Genomic DNA, 23,476 nt, shown 5'->3' on the forward strand with positions numbered 1-23,476 from the left:
CTTGCCTGCTCAAGTTAGGAGGGAGGAAAGGTCAGTCTGGTAATTATTATAAGAGACCCTGCTGTAAGCAGCAGCATGTCAGGACCAGAAAACCAGCTGCAGGTGCAAGAGGTGTCCCCAGGCTCCTAGGGGAAAGCCAGCAGGTATCAGGGAACGTGCTGGCAGCTGCCGCAGGTTCGTTCGCTGTGGTGTGTGAGTTAATCTGGCTGCTGAGAGCACCTCAGCCTGCCCCTGGCAGAAGGACCCTGCCCTGCCTGCGCCCACTTGCCCCTCTGCAGCCCCACAGACTTCTAGAGACCTGGTCCAAGGTGTTTTCACACAATCTGTTTAGACAGTTGGTGAAGTTTAACAATCTGTTAGGTAGCCCTGTAGCCCTTCATGACGCTCCCTCCCAGTGGAGAGTTAAGATTCATGTGCCCAGTACATTAAGATGGGTTAAGATTCATTTGCTCCTTTCCTCAAGGATTAAAAAAAAAAAAAAAAAACTTAGTTCTGTCTTCACATAAAATTTTATGGAATACTCCCAGCTTATATAAATCTAAGTTGCAAAAATCAAGTGCATAAAACCTTACTTACGCCTTTTAAAGAATGCTCCCTGTAACATTTCTCATGTGTCCGTCTTTTAAAGAGAACATCAGTGATCAAAAATTCAAATCAAGACTATATGTAGTGGTGTCAAAACATTTACCTTTTAGTACACCTAAACATTCCTTTAATGTAGTTGCAGCCAAGAAATAAAATTTCACAACAGTAATCTAAGCATAAGGTTGTTTATGAATACAATAAACGTCAACTGAGGTTGTGTGAATGGAGGACTTCATGTTCAAGGACATGAAGTTCACCCAGATTATTCCTAACCATGCAGAGAAAATGTGGCTTTCCCGTTCTTCTGGAAGTCCCGCTGCTGAGGATTTCTCTTCTGTTTTATCATCTCCTTTCCGTCATGTAGCAGAGTCTATCCACTTCGGCTACTTCAGTTGGAGCAGGTAAACGTTCTCACAGGAGTCTTTGGGAGCACTGGTGGGAACATGCGTTGATGTTTCAGGGGGCTAAGCCTGTAGCTGCAGCCCTAACCCTCCATTCTCTGACACCTGCTTGATGCTAATTCACGCAACATAAAGCTGCGCTAAAGCTGGGGAGCCACCTCGGGGCTCTCCACTCAAACGAGCAATCTGCAGGTGGCTGTTAGCTGCTGTTTAGTCTTTCCTCCTGAGTAATAGCATGGTGACTATGTGCAGGGAAAGAAAGGCAGGGCAAGAGCTCCTGACACCTTGGGGATGCAGCAGTCCCTGCAGACCAGAGCAGGCTGAGAGCTGCTCTCACCCACACTGAGAGCAAGGCAGCTGCAGAATATCCCGGGGATGGGGAAGGCACAAGGACCACCACCGTTAGCAGTTTGGAAACACAGTGCCGTGGCAAGGAAGAGCACAGACGTTCTGACTAACGAGACAAGTCATGGAAGATTGAGTGAATCTGTTCTAAGGGAATGTTATCTTCATTTGTACATACCCAATAATCCATACCCGATAATTCATACCAAACAGGCTTTAGCTAAGAGCCAGGATGGGGGTAGGGACAAAACTAACAGGCTTCCACTCCTTTTTAAAATGAACAATGTCCAATGAATTGTACATTGCACATGTGTAATGTGGATGTCAGGAAAAGAATGGACGTGAAGGTGACATTCCCATTTTTAAAATTATAATATTAGCCTTGGTGATGGGAGAAGGACAAGGTAATCACACTGCCTAATGTAAGGCACTTACGTGAGCAGCTTGGTTAAAAAAAGCCATCTCCCTAGTTCGCTGGATGGGCAATGTCAAGTAAAAGACTCTATAAAAGACTCTCCCTGAAGGTGATGGTTCTGAACTGGTGGAGAAACTTCTTGGCTAATTCGGAGGGGAGCCTACAGGGAGTCAGCACCCTGCCTATAACTACCCTTCATGTAGTCACGTGCCAGTCAGCAGGTGGTGGGAATATCTTCCAAACCCACTACATGTAGCTGCAATAACAAGAGTGATCTTTTTCTTATCTGGAGGTTTGTTTACATCTATGGAAACATTTAAAAAAGCTTTAGGTGCCTTGACATGTATTAAGAAATCCAGATTAACCTCAACAGTACAAGCAATCCTAGCGATTTCCTCAATGTACAAAGGGAAAATAAACCTCCCTGCTAGCTACTAATCCCTGCCCTAATATTCCCCCAGACCTCAACTGCCCTCTTCTTCCCCAAATGCTTGGGAATAAAGATGTGGGCTTTAAAATATGCCTAGAAAATCAGCAGTAAGCTTATTGCAGAATAAAGAAGAGGGAATAAAAAACACTGTAAGAAAAACACATTGCAAAAATAAAATAAAATAAAATAAAATAAAATAAAATAAAATAAATCACCCTCTCTGAACAATGCTCAACATTTTTTGATATGAAGGGGCAGCTTTTTGATGCTCCTAAGGCTATGTTCATTTTTAGCAAACAAAGGACTTTATGTTTTTTTGGTTACCCCTGCTTGTTCACTTTTTTTTCTTTCTAGTGAGGGCAACACAAAAATCAGAGGCACTTTGATCATTAAACGTATTTATTCTTCACATTTCCTAATTTGTTATTATCCATGCTCTGCATCTAAACCAAAAATCTGGATGTTGATAGCTAAGACATGCAGCCAGGTTACATAAGTGAATTTCTGTAGCACTCACAGTTAATCAGCATTGACAACCCCAAGAATTCAAAACCATTAACCAGATCACCCCAAATCAGGAAATTAGTTTAAAAAACACAGTATTTCCCTTCTGATTCTTGTTTTCTGCCACAACTGTTTCATAGTGTGTGTTTAAGTTAATGACAATCTTGACAACATCCTTTTAATGTAGCTCTCATATATAATTTCCTAATATTTATAAAAGCTACAAAAACAGATTGCTGTCATAGATGTGTCTTGTGAGTTCAGAAACGCAAAGCTGAGCCTTTAGGTTCACCCCACACTCCTACCATTCTGGTGAGCTTATGAAATAATTATCCCACTTCAAATGACTGCTAAGCTACAAGCGACTAAAATGTTTTATAAGAAGTAGTGACAAGAAATCTGAATCAAAGCTGCACCGCTGGTGTAGTGGTATCATGCAAGATTCCCATTCTTGCGACCCGGGTTCGATTCCCGGGCGGTGCACGGTAATTTTTCGAGTTCAGTTTTGGGCCCCTCAGTACAGGAAGGACATGGAGGCCCTGGAGCACGTCCAGAGAAGGGCTACGGAGCTGCTGAAGGGCCTGGAACACACAAGTCCTGTGAGGAGCGGCTGAGGGACCTGAGGTTGTTTAGTCTGGAGAAGAGGAGGCTCAGGGGAGACCTTATTGCTCTCTACAGCTACCTGAAAGGAAGGTGTGGGGAGCTGGGGGTCGGCCTCTTCTCACAGATAACTAGTGATAGGACTAGAGAAAATGGCCTCAAGTTGTGCCAGGCGAGGTTCAGGTGGGAAATGAGGAGACATTTCTCCTCAGAAAGAGCAGTGAGGCATTGGGACGGGTTGCCTGGGGAGGTGGTGGAGTCACCGTCCCTTGGGGGTGTTCAAGGAAAGGTTGGACATGGTGCTTAGGGACATGGGTTAGTGGGTGGCGTTGGTGGTAGGGTGATGGTTGGACGAGATGATCTTGGAGGGCTTTTCCAGCCTTAGTGATTCTATGATTCTGTGAAACCAGTCCTACCAATTGCAGGTATAATTGTAAATAAATATGGGTATACCTGAATCAAAAGAGAGATTGAAGAGAGGACAAGTGTATATATTTTAGTGAGAGGATAGTCTTTTAGCTATACAGTGTAAGGTTAAATAAATAAATAAACATATATGATCCTGTAAGACAGTAAATTCCATAAAGTATGTGTTACAAAAGCACAGTGACTGCTCCAGCAAAGAAGGCAGGCACTTGGGTGCTGCAGGGGACAGGTGGGGAGCAAATTTGGCGGGCCCGAAACAGGGACAGGGCTCCTGTGCCCAGCTCTGTGCGTGCAAGCAGTGGGAAACAGGCTCAACCCCAAACAGGTGTTTGGTTCTGGGCTGGGCACACGTTTGTGTTCAGTCTGTGCTTTACTGTTGAGAATGTCAGTGGAAACACTGGAAGTTTCTACAGCTGTTCCCCAGGAATGTTGCAGACAGGTAGTACGTTTACTTGGGGGATTTCTGGAAAACTTTACTAGTGTTCTTTCAGGGCTGCTTGTAGGAAAAGCAATTATTACAAGAAAAAAACTCTGTGCTTTTATACTGAGTAGCTGATGGAAGAGATGAAAGGAAGCACCAGGTCTAGGGGAAAAAAAAAAAAAGTAACTTTGAATACAAATTCAAAGAATATTTACCACTCTTTCTCCTCTGCTGATGCATTCCCACACAGATCTGCTCACAGCAAGGAGTCCTACCAGAAAACTCACCACAATGTCTCTTTATTGGCAATTAAAACTCCTGAAATTTAGATTTCATTCCTAGACGTACATTTAAAAAACAACTCACTTTCTTTGATTTGTATTTCCATTCTTTCATTACTGAGGTTTTCTAGTTACTCTCTCTGCAAATAACTGTAAAACAAGGTCGGATGCCTTCATTTATTTTGAAAACACAGATGGAAAAAATCTTACAGGAAAACAAACTTTTGGAAGAAGAGCTGCTAGGTTTTTATACACAAAGTTAATTCCCATTTATATTGTTGGAACAATCAAAACACACGGTAGCTCACACTACAGGTAGAGAACAACCAGTACCAGTAGCACTCTGGAAACATTTGCTGCAGGCAGTACTCAGTGTGCTAGTCCAGACACGGTTTCAGTAGAAGATCCTTCCATCAATATTGCAAAACTTTACCTCTGGTTTTGTTCCTTTTTTTTTTTTTTTTTTTCCTTCTATTTATTTATTCATTTATGGGGGAACTGGGGAAAAAAATATTTATTTATGGGGAAAAGCTTTGGGGACCCAGGATTTGGACTTGATGATCCTTGCGGGTCCCTTCCAACTTGGATGTTCCATGATTCTTTCCATATTTCAGGCTAGTCTCTAGTGTTCACATATCTGTTTTCACAGTACCGGGCCACACATTGAGAGCAGACTTCGCAGTATGTCTGCAAAGGCTAAGATGTGACCGATGACTTCGTCATGATGGTGTATTTTAAAGCACCTCCCGTGACACCGACCCGGGCAGGTGTGGACTGCAGGGAGGAGCTGCAAACACAAAGCTTTCCACTTGTGGCACAACACTACCAGAGTGCTTTGAACTTCCAAAAAAGACCCCTCTGGTAGTGGTTAGAGGAGGTAACAACTAACACGACTAAGACATGCTTTTCCAACACATTCAGAAGATTTAATATAATTTTATAAGATTTAGTGTCATTTTTATGGATATTAACATTGTGGCAGCTGGTTGATGATGAGATGCAATTAAGTATCGTGAGCTTCTTGTTCTGATGTGAATTAAATTGTAGGAATTTCTGAAAAATATCTCATGGGGGAAGAGAGTTGAAAGCTCGTCTGATTTCTGGCACTGAGGGGCAGAGCACACCGTTTCACACGATTTAATCAAAAGCTGCCGCCCCCAGCCTGCTCAGAATGTCACGTTTGTCCGTTACGGGATGTTTCTTCTGTTAGGAAAACCAGAAAGCGTAACTCGGCAGCAGCGCCTAAAAGGGCGGCCGGGAGCAGCCCAGCGCCCCCCCGGCGGGCACCACACGGCGCGCTCCCGCCGGCGGCGGGCGGGCAAATGGCGGCCCCGCCCCCCCCGCCCCGCCCCCCCGCCCCGCCCCGCCGGCGGGTTCTGGCCCTCTCCGCGCACCGTAGCGCCACCGCCGCCCTGTCCCCTGCCGGCTGCCGTCGGGCGCGGCGCTTCCGGTGCGGCGCGGAGGGAAGATGGTGAGGGGGGGACGGGGACGGGAGCGGGAGCGGGAGCGGGAACGGGAACGGGCGGCCGCGGCGGGGCTGGGGCGGGGGCGGGCGGTGGGGGGGGGGCCGGGCCGGGCCGGGCCGGGCCCGGCCCTCGGCGCCCCTCAGCGCCCTGGCGGGACCCCGGAGCCCTCAGGAGCCCCTGGGCGCGTTTTGCCGAGTCACGGCGCTGTGAGCGGGGCTGCGCCGAGGGGCCGGCCCGGCGCGGTGCTGTGAGGGTCAGGGCCGCCCGTAGCGGCGGCGTGCCGCGCCGCCTGGAGCCCTCCGTCCGCCTCTGGCAGGCGGCTGGGGGCTTGTTTGGGTAGGGGGGTCTGAGCCGGCCTTCTGCTTACGCGGAGCTGCGCTTAGGCTTCAGGATCGCTGCGTTTCCACGTTTATATGGCTCTCGTGATTTTCTGCTTTATCTTACTTTATTCAGGGTCAAAGTCAAAGTGGTGGACACGGTCCTGGTGGTGGCAAGAAGGATGACAAGGTAACTAAACCCAAACAAGCGCCTTTTCTTACAGCTGTGCTACTGCAGAGGCTGGCTGCAGCGGGTTGTAAGTCACTTTTTTTCTTCTCTGCTCCCAGAGCTACGTTATTTCCTCTGGATGCGCGCAGAAGAAAATAGGTTGCCGTTCAAAAATACAGAAGGGGACTTTGGTGCAAAGGAAAACTGAAAATATTTGGCAGTAGAAATTTACTTATAAAAGTAAAAAATAAAAATAAAAGCCCTGTAAATCTGCCTGGGTTAGGAAAGCCTTTAAGGTGGCAGTTAAGTAACTGGTTTTGATTTGAAAATGGCACTGTACGGGTATTTGCGTGAGGTCTTTACATAACGTTGTGGAACCTTAGAGGTCAGTTTCCTTAGGAAATGGAAGCATAATACTGTATATTGCGAGCTATATATAAGCTGGCAAACTGAAGTCATGTTATGTGTAGATTAAAAACAACAGAAGTGTTCAGCTTCAGTGTTTTCTTCATTCTCTCGTGTACGAGTGGTTTGTGGTTTAGTTCAGGTTTCAGCCTTCTGTGTTCTATATTCACTGAAAATGGAAGAAATCTAAAATAAGCGGGAGAAGAAATTTTAAAATCTTCTTGAAAATAAGGTTAATACTTCTTTTGGGCTTGTCTCTCTATATTGTAAAGGAAACAATTTTGTTACGTAGTCGTTCAGGTGAAGTTGAGCTCTCAGTCTGTGTACCTAACCTCTGTGTGTGTTTCTTCATTGCTTTTATTCTGATATTTTTTTTTCCCATGAAATTCCTTTTATGGATAAGGACAAGAAGAAGAAATATGAACCTCCAGTTCCAACCAGAGTGGGGAAAAAGAAGAAGAAAACAAAGGGACCAGATGCTGCCAGCAAACTCCCTCTAGGTGAGCATTCTGCCTGCCCCAGCAGTCCTGTCCCCGAGATGTGGCCGGATGTACAGCCCGAGACATAAATGATTAAACCACAAGGCCAAATGCAGTTTCATTTCGTATAAACTTAAAAATACAAAATAAGATTGTTGTTATGCAAGATGCATCCCATGGATTCCCATTTAAGAGACAGACATTGAAATTAGGAGAAAAGTAGGGGAAATAGCATTTAAAAGATTTTTTGACCAAAACTTAGTGGGGCAAGATTTACACAGTGATGTTACTTAGTGATTGCTGCTTGTATAGAAAGTATTGTCAGAAAATAAAGCAGAAATTCTGGTAATGAATTAACAGTTGGTACCATGTCAGTCTTGACCTAAAATATTGTGATTGTACTTGTGATTACAGTGACTCCTCACACACAGTGCAGACTCAAACTATTGAAATTAGAGAGGATTAAAGATTACCTGTTAATGGAGGAAGAATTTATCAGAAATCAAGAACAAATGAAACCTTTGGAAGAGAAACAAGAGGTGAGTTTTGAGTGAACTGTTAATGTTAAAATGAGTGCTCTAATGTAAGCTACTTAATACAGAAGCAATGGAAAGAAAGTGTCGTGAATGTGTAAGTCATTCTAAATGTTACGTGTATTAAAATTTTTCATTATATCTCAATTACTGTTTGGAAAGTAGGGTATTTTTCTAGTGGTTTAATGCGTTTAGTCCAAGCATAGGTTATTACAGATGAGTCAGTAGTTGGTTTTGGTTTTGTTCGTTTTTTTTTTTTTTTTTTTTGCTTCTTAGTGGTCTGTGAAAGTGCGGGTCCCATATGAGAAAGAAAGAATATTTTAGCTAGGCATATCCATATGCTAGTGTCCGTAGAACTAAAATAATAGTGAGTTATGTTACTGGCCTGTGCTTTTATGCCTTTTGGGGCAGTGAAACAATAGCAAAAAATGTTTGTCATTTGGCTTGTAAAGTGAACTGAGAAATACAATGAATCTCCCAAATGTGCTGTCAGCTTTTAGCTGTGCTGTAGTTAAGATGAAGGTAACACTCAAAATTCTGGCCCAACCCATTAATAGTAATGTTTTTGTCTGTGTTCTTAAGTTGTTTCTTGAATTCTCCTTGACAACAGGAGGAAAGATCAAAGGTGGATGATCTGAGGGGAACACCGATGTCTGTGGGTACCTTGGAGGAGATCATTGATGATAACCACGCTATTGTGTCCACCTCAGTGGGATCAGAACACTACGTCAGCATTCTGTCGTTTGTGGACAAGGATTTGCTGGAGCCCGGCTGCTCTGTTTTGCTAAATCATAAGGTGAGTTATGCGAGCTGCTAAAAGAAGCACACGCTCTTCTGCTGTTCTGACTGGCCTCTGTTCTGAGAATCTCAGGGTCGCAGGGTCTGAGGCTAGTGCCATTTATTCACACACCTAAATGTATGGGTGTTGGGTTTCGGTTTGATCTTGTATCAATGCTGCTTGCTTTCTTTAACAACTCTTAATGCTTGCATTAGGTTCATGCTGTGATAGGAGTCCTGATGGATGACACAGATCCCCTAGTTACTGTGATGAAAGTTGAGAAAGCTCCTCAAGAAACGTATGCTGACATTGGTGGCCTTGACAACCAGATTCAGGAAATCAAGGTATTCTGATGGGCTAATTTGTGCTGTTAAGTAAACTATAAACATAGCTGTTAGGCCAGGAGCCTGAAGCAATAACAGCAGAACCAACTGCTGTTCGTGTGGTGGTGGTTTGTATCTTGCAAGTGCATTTCTTGGTTCAGTTTCACTACAGACACGCATGGACCTAAACAAACCTTTTAAGTTTGTAGTATACCCATGCACAAACCGTATGCACAGAAACATTCCACAGTTTCTGTGGAATGTATAAAGCACTGAGCTCATAATCTGTGCGATAATTTATTGGTTTGCAGTGTGTAAGTTGTAAAGTTATTGATTATTGAAAGATAAGGGGGTGCCTTCTGAAAAGTGCAGATGACATGTAATTGAAGGATTTGAAGGGTGGGGTTTTTTGTTTGTTCGTTTGTGGGGTTTGGTGTATTTTTTGTTTTCCTACCATCAGAGCTTAGAGCGAACCCTGTGAAAACTCATAGAATCATAGAACGGTTTGGATTGGAAGGGTCCTTAAGGACCATCTGGTTCCAACCCCCCTGCCGTGGGCAGGGACACCTCCCACCAGAGCAGGCTGCCCAAAGCCCCATCCAGCCTGGCCTTGAGCACCTCCAGGGATGGGGCAGCCACAGCTTCTCTGGGCAACCTGTGCCAGTGCCTCACCACCCTCTGAGTAAAGAATTTCCTCCTTACATCTAATCTAAGCCTGCCTTCTTTTAGTTTAAAGCTGTTACCCCTTGTTCTGTCACTGAACTCCTTGAAAAAAAAGCCCCTCCCCAGCTTTCCTGTACGGTCCCTTCAGGGGCTGGAAGGTTGCTCTAAGGTCTTCCCAGAGCCTTCTCTTCTCCAGGCTGAAGAACCCCAACTCTCAGCCTCTCTTCACAGGAGGGGTGCTCCAGCCCTCTGGCATCCTTGTGTCCCTCCTCTGGGCTCACTCCAACAGGTCCGTGCCCTTTGTGTGCTGGGGGCCCCAGAGCTGAGCGCAGGGCTCCTGGTGGGGTCTCACAAGAGCAAGTAGAGGGGCAGAATCACCTCCCTCGACCTGCTGACCACACTGCTTTGATGCAGCAGGGTACGGTTGGCTTTCTGGGCTGCAAGTGCACATTGCTGGCTTGTGTTGAGCTTCTCATCAACCACCACCCTCAGTCAAACAGCCAACTCAACTCTTTTGCTTTGGATACACATCCAAAATCATAAATGCACTTAAAACATTCATCCGTAGCGTCTGGTAGCTCATACTGGAAAGCATTCTTAAAGGAAAGCCTCCCCCCGAAGTACTGTATGAGTGTTTGGGAGCCAGGGTCTGAGTTCTAAATTCAGCCTGTTGTGTTTAGATTGAAGGAGGGGGGGACTCTCACTGTTTCAGCTTGACACGTGGAAGAGAAGCAATAGGAAGACCTGTTTGGGTAGAATAGTTGCCTGCCTTAGAATTGCAGGCAACCGAGATGCATGTTTTTTCAAGGTCTGCCTTGCAATTACTTGTGTTCTTTTTGCCTTTTATTAATGCAGTCCTGAAGAACCCCACAGATCTTCTGTGGAGAGTGCTCACTGTTTATAAAAACACATTTGTTTTTGTCATGATGCAGGAGTCTGTGGAGCTTCCCCTCACCCATCCTGAGTATTACGAAGAGATGGGGATAAAGCCGCCCAAAGGAGTCATTCTGTATGGCCCGCCTGGCACAGGTATCTTAGAGTTCTGTACCAAGCTAGCACAAGAAAAATAAATTTTACTTGGGTAGCGTTAAACCACTGCCACGTCTGTCACAAATTTGATATGACTCTTTTATTTTGCCTGCAGACTAATTACAGTATTTCTTTGCAATTAGGTAAAACTTTACTGGCCAAAGCAGTAGCAAACCAAACTTCAGCGACCTTCCTGCGAGTTGTTGGTTCAGAACTTATACAGAAGTACTTGGGTGATGGTCCAAAGCTCGTGCGAGAACTGTTCCGTGTGGCTGAAGAGCATGCTCCGTCCATTGTCTTCATTGATGAAATCGATGCCATTGGTACAAAGAGGTACGGTGTTGTAGCTTCCACTTCGCACAGAGGTATTGCCAAGGACAATAAAAGGCTTACCGGAAAGTCATCTTTTGCAACCGTACTGATACCCTGTTTCTTAGCTCTGCTACCATTTCTGTAATATTTTTGATTTAAGCAATTTTCTGCAGGTAAGAAGTCAACTATTCAGACTAACATAAACACCACAACGTTTTTGTGTTAAATAGGTGTGACCAGAGATTTAACCTCTTTTCTCTTGCTACCTGGTTCCATGACACAGCGTCTTGCACTGGAAGAGGCACCGTGCAAGTGTCTATGGCATGCTTTCAGTGCAAGTGCAAACACAGGAACTGGCTTCAGTGATTCAAGAGTAAAGCAGTGTATTTAACACTGAGTACATCTGTGTGTTGTGTGCCTTTCTAAATAGGTAGCTGAACAGTTACAACTAAGTTTTTAGAATGTTCTGTGGGAAGTTACAGAGTGTAATGTCATGGATGTGGAATTTGATCAGCATTGCTTATGTCAAGCTAAGCTGTTGTTCAGCCTGTAGCCAAGCTGTGTTTGAAAACTCCGTAGGCTGCTTGGAGCTGTCCAATCAGATAGGCTTTAAAGCAGTTATACGTTCTCCTTTAAATAAACAAAATGATGCTCATATATCTTACTACGCAGCTGCCAGCCTGAATCTCCAGTATAAAGGAGCTTCTGCCCCCCGTATTTCAGCATATGTAGAACAGATGGGGCTGATGGGGAATTGTGTAACACTCACAAGTCTTCATAACTGCTACGTTGCTTCAGACTGTTCCTAAACATGGATGAGGCTTTTTGTATGGAGTACCTAGTCTGGTATTTGCAAAGTGAAGTGACTAAAGCACAGAACTCTATCCCCTGGTACCTGTGTTTTAGGAAGGGCAGAGTAAAACCAGGAGCCACATTAGTAAGGCTGAAAAGCATACAGTTGTGCCTGTGTGCATAAGGGGAAAAAAACAACTGTCCGGCTTTATTTTCTTCCAAGTTGGATGCGTGTCCTTTTACGAACTAGTTTTGTGTTTTTTGTTTTTTTTTTTACATTTTTGTTCATGTGTTAAGGAGAGATGAGATTTCCAACTATATTACAGACATAGGAAAAGAACAGACTTCCTTCATGTAACTGCTGTTATTGTGCACAGCTACAAGAATAGTTCAGTGCCTCTGTACTTACCTAGATGTCACAATGAGATTGTGAAAACCTGCTTTTTGCTTTCTATAGGCGAATGTTTAAAATTCTGTTGTAACACGGGCATTTTAAAAAGACTGTTTTGTGTATTTGTGGCAGTTAATGTGAAGTATGTTCTTAAATTTGCATAGTGCTTTTTCTGACTATTTTCTTGTCTTAAAGGTATGACTCAAATTCAGGCGGTGAGAGAGAGATCCAGCGCACAATGCTGGAGCTGCTGAACCAGCTGGATGGGTTTGACTCTCGAGGGGACGTTAAAGTTATCATGGCCACAAACAGAATAGAAACGCTGGATCCAGCTCTAATTAGGCCAGGTAAGAGACTGCCCAGCGTGTATGCTTAAGGCACTTCCCCCTGTGGAAGGACTTGTCACACAGCTTATTAAACACATGGGCTGGTCAGAAGAATGCATGTCAGTGGTTTGTCTCTATTCACCATCTCATCTATGCTGGTGTGTCTGTTAAAAATCAGAACCCATTCACGAGTTTCTAAATGGAAGAAAAACCTGGGCAGGAGAAGAAATGTGTTAACTCCTCTTATACGTATAAATAATTAAAACATTCTTCCTTTGTATTTTGGGAAGTGATTGTTAATGTGGGTACGTAGTGGAGCAGCAGCATTTTGTTAACACCTTCAGCAGCTGGGGAAAGTAGGGCGTTCCCATTTGAATTCAATAGGCGAGACCTTAAGTTGAACAGTGGGTGGATTTTGATGCAGTGATACCGGTCTGCTTCTTTAGTGATCTGTCATTTCGGGGATGAGTGAGGGAGAAATAGTATCTTATTTTTATATGTGTGTTACATGTTGAGCCAAGAGCTTGAACAGACACAAATAATATTTTTAAATGGCCAGCAAAACTGTACCAAAACCTGCATAAATACATGTGGTGTCTTTTAAACGAGAAGTTTGAAAGCAACAGAGAGATCAAGGGAATAAGCTTCCTGGTAGAGTCCTTGAGTAAATCTGAAGTATTGAAGGAGTTGTAAAGATATTTTTCTTAAGTAACACAGATAAAATAGAGAGCAAAATAATTCTAGATGAATGCATCTGAGTGGTCAATAGACTGTATGGAACCAAGGAGTTTAGAGAGGACCTCCACCATATGAAGTTGTGATTTTTCAATAAGCTGGTTTTGTCTCCATCTTAGGCTTACCTCTCCAACTCAAAAGCAGTTGTTGTTTGAGAACTGAGCAGAAAATACTGTACTGATGTTAAAAGCCAAGTTAGGGTGTTCTGAAATTAAATGGAAAGAAACCTCCTATGCCTATCATGTATTTAAATTACCAGTGCTTGAGCAACTGTGGCATGAGCTTGGTAAACTGTTACCAGTCTGTTTTACTCTGGAATACTGTATGTGGTACCATCAACCCCTTGAAGTAAATACTGTAAAACTAGAGGATAATGAGCGTGATCTGGAGATGGAAAATATCTTTAAAAGGAATGCTTATTAAGTAAGTTGGAACCATAGGAGCTGGAACAGCTTTCTGGCAGTAGGGACTTCAGGAAATATCTGGTAGGAACTTCCAGCAGAACTTATGCAAAGCCTTATTTCTTCATATAGGTTTTTACAGTACTACATAACACTTCTAACATTTTTTTTGAGAAGTTAATTATATAGGAAGGGTTCATCTTGCCACAGTAACTTCTTTTTGTGTGTATGTGGCAGAGTTAAATGAAGCTAAATTACTTCATTTAAAAATTAAATTTAAAAAAAATAAAAAAAATAAAAAATTAATTTAAAAAATTAAATTTAATTTAAATTTAGCTTCAGAGTTAAATGTAATCTCAGAGTAAAATGAAGTGTGTTACTAGAGTATAGGTACTGGATTAACACTTCTCTGTGGTATGATGAATTACTCTTATATTTACACGACTCGAGGAAGCTAGGGTTTTTGATGCCTCCCAGGTAAGATGCCTTTTACTTGCAGTTACACAGGCTTTTACAAAGCAGCAGTGCATCTCTTTTCAGCTCCACCTTTGTGTTCATTACAAACAGAACTGTCTGATCTCACTTTCTACTCTTAAGACATGATTGATTCTGGCATGAAGATAGTTACCATCAGTATAAATTTGAAATGTTCTTCCTGCTCTTTTTCCAGTAGATGCACACAAAAAAACAATCAAACAACTAAGCATGAACTTTTCTTTTGTGCAGGACGTATTGACAGGAAAATAGAGTTCCCTCTACCTGATGAGAAGACCAAGAAACGAATCTTTCAGATTCACACAAGCAGGATGACGCTGGCAGACGATGTGACGTTGGATGAGCTGATTATGGCAAAAGATGATCTCAGTGGTGCAGATATTAAGGTGTGTACACCACCACTGTTCATAGTTCAAAACCTAAGTCCCAAGTTTAACTGTATCCAAAACGTCATAAATTAGAAAAGGAATATGGAATCATGAAGAAGCATCCAAGATATTGTTAATCATGCAAAACAGTCCAGGATAAGAAGCATACTATGGCTGAAGTAAACAAAGGTCTTGCTAGAGTTACCACATGGTATTAACTTTCCTTTGTCACCCCACTGCAGAAGTGTAACAGTCTACAGTTACGAGCTGGATGCCTTTGTTCTGTGGGGAGGAGGGAAATGGGAATTATTGTGAAGCTGCATTTCTTTTGTCATGCAACCACTACTTTATGGAAAGACATCTGGCTTTATCCAGATGGTGTTACATGCTTCAGTGCTACTAAACAGTAGCGAAAACTGAATTTTAATTTTGCTAACAATCTTCACCACTACAGCCTGAGCAGAATTTTTGTATAGCTCTAGCTATCTTCTGAGGTGTTGTTTGAAGTAGCTGCAGAATCAGTAACTTACTTTTGCTTTCTCTGCTGTAGGCAATTTGTACAGAAGCTGGGTTGATGGCATTGAGGGAACGGCGAATGAAAGTAACAAATGAAGACTTCAAAAATCAAAAGAGAACGTTCTCTATAAGAAGCAAGAGGGAACCCCAGAGGGACTGTATCTTTAAGTTATCTCTGCATGTTCAGGAACTTTTGGGAACTCTTTCCTGGTTGAGATGACTGTTGTGTGTAAAACCAGAGAGTCTAGCTAATTCTCGTTCCTGAAGAGGTTAAGTTCTGGTGGATCATGGTTTTCAGTCAGTGTAACACTTTGTTTCCCAATAAAACATTTACTTGAACTGAACTGCTTTGGTGATAATTAAGAGTTACTTACACTGTTGTTGCTTTAGTCAGACTTGTTTCCAACAAGAAGTGCTGCCACACCCCATGCATAGTGAAGAGCACATCAGTAGGTTCCCCACTGCTCGGTCCTTGTTAGGCAGGGTCATCTTACACAAGTACTGCATCTTGCCTCTATTCTTAGAGCTAGAGTACCTTTTTTTCCCCTGGGGCAGTGGGGGGCAGGTCATGCCTGCCTAACTAGTACAAAAGTCACCTCCAAGTACCTCACTTTCCTAAGTAATATATACGTAAAAAATAATGAAAATATTAAACCCTTGAAGTGTATTGTATGTTACGGAAAAGTACCCTGTATCTAGCATTTGTGCTTCCAAGAAGCAAGACAGATTACTCAGTGATATTAGTGTAAAGACCTAAATATGTTTGGTTAAAAGCACTTGTAACATTAACAAAGGGCAGTTCTAACTCATTCATTTCTAAACACTATATGCTTGATTTTAAAAGTTATTTATATATATATATACATAATACATATAAATAAAAGCTGTTAGTTTGGTATACAGAATGCAATTAAGTAGTGCAGTCTTTGCTGTGGAAACTTTCTGTGGGAAGAAAATCTGGACAGTAACAGAAATTTGGAAGTCACACATAAAGCAATCCCTTTGATAACTGCCAGTGCTGTTAACAACAATGGCAGCAGCAAGGCCAAGAGATGTTGTTTTTCCATGTTAAAATTGTGGTTCATTGTTAAAAACAAATCCTACATATGAAGGGAATGTTTATCTGGATGACAGGAACCCTGAAATAGAGCTGGTTTTCATCTGGAGAAAGGGAAAAAAACAGCAACGTTTATTACCCATTCCTGTAAATCTTATGAGATCTGTCTCCCTGGAAAAGTCACCAAGCCAGCACTTTTTTAGGCAAGCACTTTCTAATCATGACAGTGGGCCTCATCTCTACTTGATGGGCTCAAGAGCTTTAGAACATGCAGTAAACAAGGCTTTCTTTTTTTATCTGGGACACAGCTGGTAAGGCAGGCAAGAAGCAACAACCACAGAGGCTGGTGGAACTGACAAGGAAAGCTGCAAGGTATTAAACAAGATCAAGAACTGTGTTCTAGTATATTGACTACCACATTAACTGAAGAAGAAACATATTTGACAAATGTTTAGCTTTTACAGCAGAATTTAACTTCTGCCACTTTCTCCAACATTTCTAAAATCAAATCAAAAAAAATGAAGACAAAAGCAACAGAGCCAGCATATTCACCACAGAGACAAAAAAATCTCACGGGGTCTGAATTAAAAGGCAAGACTTGCTCCAGGAGCACCACTAGGTGAGCAGCCCCTGACCACCCCAAGTGAAGGAAGCAGCTGCAGTGATGCACCAGGAAAAGCTGTGCAAGAGAGGAAGGGCCCCAGAGGAGGGATCACATGGAATACAAAGGTGATCAAAGAAGAGACACACACACAGGAACAGAAACATGCTGCCCCTCATCCCTACCTCCATGTCCCTTCCAGGTCTTTAGAGGAAGTGGCATTCTGCTTTGACAGGAGAGCAAAAGCAAATTAAAAAAAAATCACTTTTTGATGTCGCCATTCAATACACAAAGTAACTCCTACCTCCAATTCAGAAGGTCTCTCATATTGGAAAGAAGCATGGATTTTAAAGATAATTCATCTTTGGAAAAAAAAAAAAGTTATTTTATAGAAAAAACAGCATCACCTACGATCACCAGGATATTATAAGGCTCTTAGAATATGCTCTATTACCATTTTAAAATTTTGCATATTCCCTGTAACATTTAAAATACTTTAACAAAGATGAATAAATGAAGTGCAGCCTAAACTAACATGTCTATCTTGTGCTATGCTGCTATTAGGCAAAAATGAGCTAGAGGTTGTGTGACTTTCTCCAGCCACAGTCTTCTATGTAATCACATCTCACCAGCTGGATGACCCACAACTGTTTTAGTGCTGTTAGTGACAGTTGCTTGTTTTCTTCTAAAACCAAAACAGAACAAAAACCTCTGAAACAGATTCAGGTACTCAGTAGCTCTATTTCAGATGAGGATCTAGTTTTTGAGTTCTTCAGTGTCTCAAGTAGGAACACTAAATACAGTCTTTTACATATTTCAGTATCTTCTGTCTTACAAAATAAATATACAACAATTATATTGCTAAATTGTTACCATATTTCATGTTATTTCTCTAGAAGCTGGCCTAGAGATTCTTGGAATTGAAGCTACTAATGAGAGAGTCATGCTTTGACTATTCTGCCTTCTTTGGTGAGGATTAAATACAGAACAGACCTCTACTTCTCTCATGATGATTGCCTATATTTGGGTCAAAATAGAGTAATCAATTACAAAAACTTTTTTTAAATTGGGCTGCTTAGAGATGCACTATGGATAAAATTTCATTGTTGATACATTAACAATCTTATTAAATTAAGAAAGAAAATAATTCAAGTTCCATTTGAATTTTAAAAATTAAGGTATATTTTTCATAAATATTCATATTAAAATGGTCATCTGTCAAAACATACAAATACAAGTCCAAAATAGGTGCCTGCACAAGCAAAGATTTGGCCTTCGCTGTTTATGAACAGATGTAACTGTTGTTTGACTTGGTAGTTATATATACACACGCATACCAAGCTGAAGGAAATTACTGAAGTCTGCCAGCTGGAGGACAGTGGAGCATCCACTTGGCAGATGTTTATTTCCTGTGCTGTTCACCAAACCATAATTGGCATGTACTGAATCTCTATTGAACTCCAGGGAATGTAATTTCAAACAATAGAATAAGAAATGTGGGCAACATTCAACAGGAGGATATTTGCGAGAGGGTATCCTTCTGTGGGAGTCAGCAATACCTCAGAGAAATGGATGCATTTCTGTGGGCAAAATGCAGTACTTGATCCCAGAATACTCACAGCTAGTAGAACTCCATTTTGATAGCAATTTGTACAAAAGCTTTAAAAAAAAAAAAAGTACATAGTACCCAAGTCCCAACAGAGCTCCAGCTTGTAGAGAGACAGTTCTAAGTGTTAGTTTTGGAACTAGCTTGTGTACTTTTTTCACTCTTACACAATCTTCTCTTAGACTTCTAACAGTAGATCCAGCTCTTCCACTGGTACCCGCACTCTTAATTCTTTTTCAGTCATTAGATCAAGTGTCTCTTGCAGCTGATCAGGGAAGTACTCTATTGCATCCATATACAGTACCTGGAAAGGCAACATTAATTTTTTTTTATCTGCCACTTTTCTATCATAGCAAGACACAATAGAAAGGTTATGTAGACATGCAAACAACCCTGCAGCAAGAACACAGGAAATATCATACACTTCTTAAGAATAATACAAACAGAACTAGAATTTCTACCTTCACAGCAATGTAGATGTTTAACCAAAGCCTTTTCCAACTGTTACTAAATAGTTGTATTCAAAAAGATAAAACATAGATCAAGAGGTGCTGGAGCATTTGCAGCATACTCGGACATCATTTGGGGGAGTTGTGGGTGCTCCTGAATAACTTCTCTTACAATTAGTTAAACACATCCAACTTGCCTGTGTATTTCTGCTACCAACACAGTGATGATGAAACACGGTCTGCAAGACACAACTAATCCTAGATCTATGAATTTGGTATCTCATTTTTTCATGCAATATAACACCTTTCTGTTCTCAAATGCAAACAGCACTGACCAGTATGTTTGTCTCCATTTCAGATCTCTCTTTTTCTGCAGAAAATCTTACATCTGCTTTTCGGAAAGCTCTACTTTCATTTCATGTAACTCATTATGATAACTACTAAATTGAAACTTTTTTTTAAAATACAGAACTTCAAAAAATAGAGTACTGATGACAGGCTTGTTTTTTTCAGTGCTTACCTTTGTCCAAGGACAGTTCTGAATGGCTTTATAAAACAATCCTTTACTTTTTTCTTTTTTTCCTACTGAAACCTGTGTGAGAAAAAAAACGTTCACAATTCAACACAGTAATAGCTGAAATAATAAAACAATTGTATGTGAAACAACAAAATTCCCAATGCAAAGCTCAGTGTTTCTCTGTTGAGGAGTCCTTCCAATGATACCCTGTGATGGCTATACAGTTTGATAGGTTACACTGATGATTCCCTGCATAATCAGAGATGTCCTTAGGGGGTTTCAGGGACCTTACTCCCAAGACAAATAGGAGAATAAAGAGCACCAGAAGGAGCTTCTACTGAATATTTCAGTTGAAGTCAGCGCTTTTGCCTGTATTTGACAGTAATACCACAATGGGCAAGAGTGTGAATCACTACCCAAAAGTTACACACCACACAAGAGCATCTCTGGTACTGTGAATATATCATTTTTATGCACTGAAGAGACTATACACATATGCTTTCTCACTCAGGATAAGCTTGTTAAGGTTGGAACCCCTTATATACAAAAATGGACATGTTACATTAGCATCCGTCCCTTCCAACCCCTACAGTTCTGTGATTCTCCCTCAAAGTACTCATTCAACCATTTGATACAAGTACAGAGCACACAGCTATCAAAGTTAAAAAAAAAAAAAAAAAAGGAGGGGTATCAGAGGTCAGAGTGCTGAACAGTCTGCTTAGCTTCAGTCGTCCTGGTTACAGATAAAAGTAACTACCATTTCTGGTGAAGAAATCTTTTGAATCGGGTTGCTTTAAAAAACACTTTACAAACACAGGATTTCACAGTCATTCCAAAAAAGCAGTAATTCCAAGATACCAAAAATATATTAAATGTGTCGAGATGTGCAGAGAAGAGATCTTCAGCCACAAAAATCACATTTTCTCTTGTTCTGACTATTGTTAAAAATCAGCAGGTTCCCTTGTCAATTCTTAAAATCCAGAAATTTTTTTTCGTATTATTGTGACATTGGTTGTAGAAACTGTTTGGGTGTCCTGATCTCCCTTTGCTGAATAGTGATACATCTCACTTACTGGAAACCCCCCTACCACAGCTGTGCTGAAATCTGGCTCAGCGCTGGTGAGGCCACGCCTGGAGTACTACGTCCAGGTCTGGGCTCCCCTGCCCAGGAGAGGCATGGACACAGTGAAGGAAGTGCAACGAAGGAGCACAAAGATGGTTAAGAGGTGGGAGCATCGCTCCTATGAGGAGAGGCTGAGAGAGCTGGGACTGTGCAGCTGGGAGCAGCGCCCAGTGCCAGGACAAGAGGCGAGGGGCACAATCTGGAACGCAGGAGGTTTCATCTGAACGTCAGGAAGCACTTTACTGTGCGGGTGACTGAGCACTGGCACAGGTTGCCCAAAAAGGCTGCAGAGTCTCCCTCCCAGGAGATCTTCAGAAGCCATCTGGACACGGTCCTGGGCAGCCTGCTCTGGCAAGTCCTGCTGGAGCAGGGGGGCTGGACCAGATGGCCTCCAGAGGTGCCTTCCAGCCTCAGCCATTCTGTGATCCCGTGAAGTTGTACAAAATCAGGATCCTGCTTTGACTGAAATATCAAAGTCCTTACAATCTCCATACAGAACACTAAAGTAGGTCTAAAACAGGAATTCAAGTCATCACTGCTTATTTACATAAAAATCATAAAATCCTACATCCCTTCCTTAGATTTGCTTCCTTTTTTTCTTAAATTTTGCTCCCCTGCCCACTTGCCTTTATATTGTGAGACAGACCAGGGGGGATCCATCTATTGGTATCTCATGACATAACTTTTATCTGTGTGAGACGGCAGCCACAATAACTTACGTGCACCTGTATTAAAAGCACACTGTCAGAAGCTATCACTCCTCCTGATCTGCATGAATTAAATTTTCCCTGATATGCCAAAAAAAAAAACCACCATTACAATTCACAAACGTATCACCTTGAAAATCATATAGCTATGGCACCATTTAGTGTTTTTTTTTTTTTAATGCAGCATTGCAGCTGTGCTCATAGAAAGTTCCAGATATGGTAGATGTAGTAAAATTGATATGCTCTTCTTACCAGAAAGTTCAAATACATTCTCCACAGCAGCGGACAATGGGTACCATTCTCACTCTGAATTGCATGTTCAAATAGAGCTATAATCCTATTCGTTAACCCAGTTTCAGGAATAGTGGAATATATTTCACCAACATCTGCCCTGAAACAGAGAGGGGAAAAAAGAAAAACACAATCACTTAAACACAAGCTAAAGGACCACATTCAGATGTAAGAGGGTAGAGATCAACATACTGCCTTCTGTTCACACAGCACTGTATATGGGCAATTCTGCACTTCATGCTGCGAACTCTGAATGTTATAAAACTGATTTTTAGCACTTCCTAATCTAATGCACAATTTTCTAAACAGGAAATTCCATTTAAAGTAGATAAATGAGATATTTTGCGGAAATTACAGCATGTTGAAAAATTAACCCTGTTCAACTGGAGGAGATGATTTTTCTGAGAACAATAATCTGCTATCATATGATCTTAAAACCCTTTGTGTTCATTCAAGATGACGTATCGTTCAAAACTTGGCAGAGCAGCCCAAACCAAATCTGAGTCTAGGTCAGGAAGCCTTCTTTTGGCACCCAGGCAAGTCTGCTCAAGTTTACCCCTGGTACCTTTGTAACACCATTTGTAGGTCTTGTATCAAGCCCTAGGTTACAGCTCTGGATGTCAACTGTGACTGAAATAGAAAACCATTTTATTTTTGACCCAGAGTTTTGAACCTCACAAGTTCCAGGCAGAACACAAAACGAGGTGCGTGTTTTTTGATGCTTGTGTTGGAAGAAAGAGCCTGGAGCACTCATGGCAGCATCACCTCTCTCTCTGCATTTTCCTATCCTGCCAGCTTGCTCCACTCAAGCTTAGTGCTCCTCATTTGCCTCTTTCTTCAAGGGTCTTTAAGGTCATGTTTCCTCTCATCGTAACCTTAGCCATGGCAGAATATGATGTAATGTACTCTGCATGGAGTCAGACATCTGGAGCATTGTATCTCACCTTGATATATGTATGCTACTGTTTCACCCTTGATGTTCATTTCATTAATGAATTCCATGCATTTAAACACGCAGAAATAAGAAGCGGAATAGGAAACAGTCACGCATACTACAGACCTTTGCTTAGTTTATCACAACATCATAAAATATTATTTTTAATTCATGACTCACAGGCCATTTATCTCTTTTGCAGTAGTTCAGCTGCACTCTTGCAACATCCAGCTTGTCCCTATACAAATGTAATTTACAGGAACAGCTATGCTAGCAGAAAATCTGGAAAGGGACTAAATGTCACAGAGAAAATCACCACTCTGGAATTTTAACATGGGTTTCCAGTAACAAGAATGAAAACCCATCATATTGTCAGTCTGTAATTAACAGTAAATCAAATCACAATCCTCCTTTACATTTGATGGCAGTAGAATTTTTATTACAATTTAGGATCACAAACCCTGACAGCTCAGGAATGTCACTGCCATGAGTACATGCCTGTTGCCAGACTGTGGCAATCAAAGCAGTGGGCACATCATCATTTTAAAGTATACTGATAATTTCATCAAGTGCTAATATCATATGCTTACAGCTATGTAAAGCTTCCAGATAACGTTTTCCTAGAAACCTCTGTCGGTACATGCAGACACAAAGAACCAAGCTGCCAGTATTGTAGATACATAGGTAGCACGGCATAGGTAGCTCCTAGCAATGGGTAGACAAGTTAAAAAGACTAAGCTTTACGAATAATCATATACCTCTAATTCCTCACATCTCCTACCCTTTTTTCCTTTCCTGGGAGCATAATATCTGAGCTCGGACCATACCACAAATTCAAGAAATTTCCAGCCTCTTCTACCTAGCAACAGCCCCGTATAAAAACCAAACCCTCAAGTACTCACTATGGAAACAGATCTGCCACCACTGTATTCTGCGACACAAGCGTAAAGTAGGGCAGTGAGCTCAGCCAGAAACTGATGTAGCTCTGTTTTACACTCCTTTTTGCTGTATGTATTAAAATGCAGCAGTGTCTAGGCTCATCATGTCTACTCTAGCCATCTAGGCAGGCTCTTAGTCATTTAAAAATCATGTACAGAAATATGTACCATCCTGATGAAAGAGCTGAGCAATCAAACACAAGCAATGCACAACCTGAGCCAGCAGAAAGGACATGAGACTACAACCTAGGCCTTTAATTTTGTTCAGGATTCTGTCACCATCTCACTGTCTGGTCTCGAACAGACAACTCTCCCTAGTCATAGCATCTTCATCTGCAAAATAAGAA

At 41.8% G+C, this 23,476-nt stretch overlaps 2 protein-coding genes and 1 non-coding gene across 5 annotated transcripts in view; 2 read left to right on the top strand and 1 right to left on the bottom strand.

Annotated features, from left to right (window-relative positions):
- Positions 1-3,092: 3,092 nt before the first annotated feature.
- Positions 3,093-3,163, top strand: TRNAG-CCC (transfer RNA glycine (anticodon CCC)). The gene has a single exon. It is a non-coding gene; the product is annotated as a tRNA-Gly (tRNA).
- A 2,610-nt stretch (positions 3,164-5,773) lies between these two features.
- PSMC1 (proteasome 26S subunit, ATPase 1) lies at positions 5,774-15,250 on the top strand. Its single transcript, XM_066998252.1, is given in 12 exon segments — positions 5,774-5,879; positions 6,328-6,381; positions 7,169-7,265; positions 7,659-7,783; positions 8,388-8,573; positions 8,771-8,899; positions 10,474-10,570; positions 10,714-10,903; positions 12,261-12,412; positions 14,254-14,408; positions 14,941-15,007; positions 15,010-15,250. Coding segments are annotated over 12 exon segments (1,320 nt in total). The 5' UTR covers positions 5,774-5,876; the 3' UTR covers positions 15,075-15,250.
- Positions 15,251-17,285: 2,035 nt separating this feature from the next.
- The window catches only part of NRDE2 (NRDE-2, necessary for RNA interference, domain containing), a 30,524-nt gene continuing 24,333 nt past the window's right edge, over positions 17,286-23,476 (bottom strand). Inside the window, exons 12-14 of one of the 3 annotated variants that reach the window (XM_048070435.2) lie at positions 21,219-21,357; positions 19,140-19,211; positions 17,286-18,474 (exon numbers count right to left, since the gene is read on the bottom strand). In XM_048070435.2, coding sequence (XP_047926392.2) covers positions 18,349-18,474; positions 19,140-19,211; positions 21,219-21,357 — 337 coding nt within the window. In that variant the 3' untranslated portion in view covers positions 17,286-18,348. Of the gene's footprint in view, positions 18,475-19,139; positions 19,212-21,218; positions 21,358-21,385; positions 23,463-23,476 lie in introns of those variants that run through there. The other 2 variants (XR_007165733.2, XM_048070436.2) reach the window with 2 other exon arrangements.

Source organism: Anser cygnoides, chromosome 5 (assembly GCF_040182565.1).
Source record: "Anser cygnoides isolate HZ-2024a breed goose chromosome 5, Taihu_goose_T2T_genome, whole genome shotgun sequence".
In the NCBI taxonomy this organism is placed as follows: Eukaryota; Metazoa; Chordata; class Aves; order Anseriformes; family Anatidae; genus Anser; species Anser cygnoides.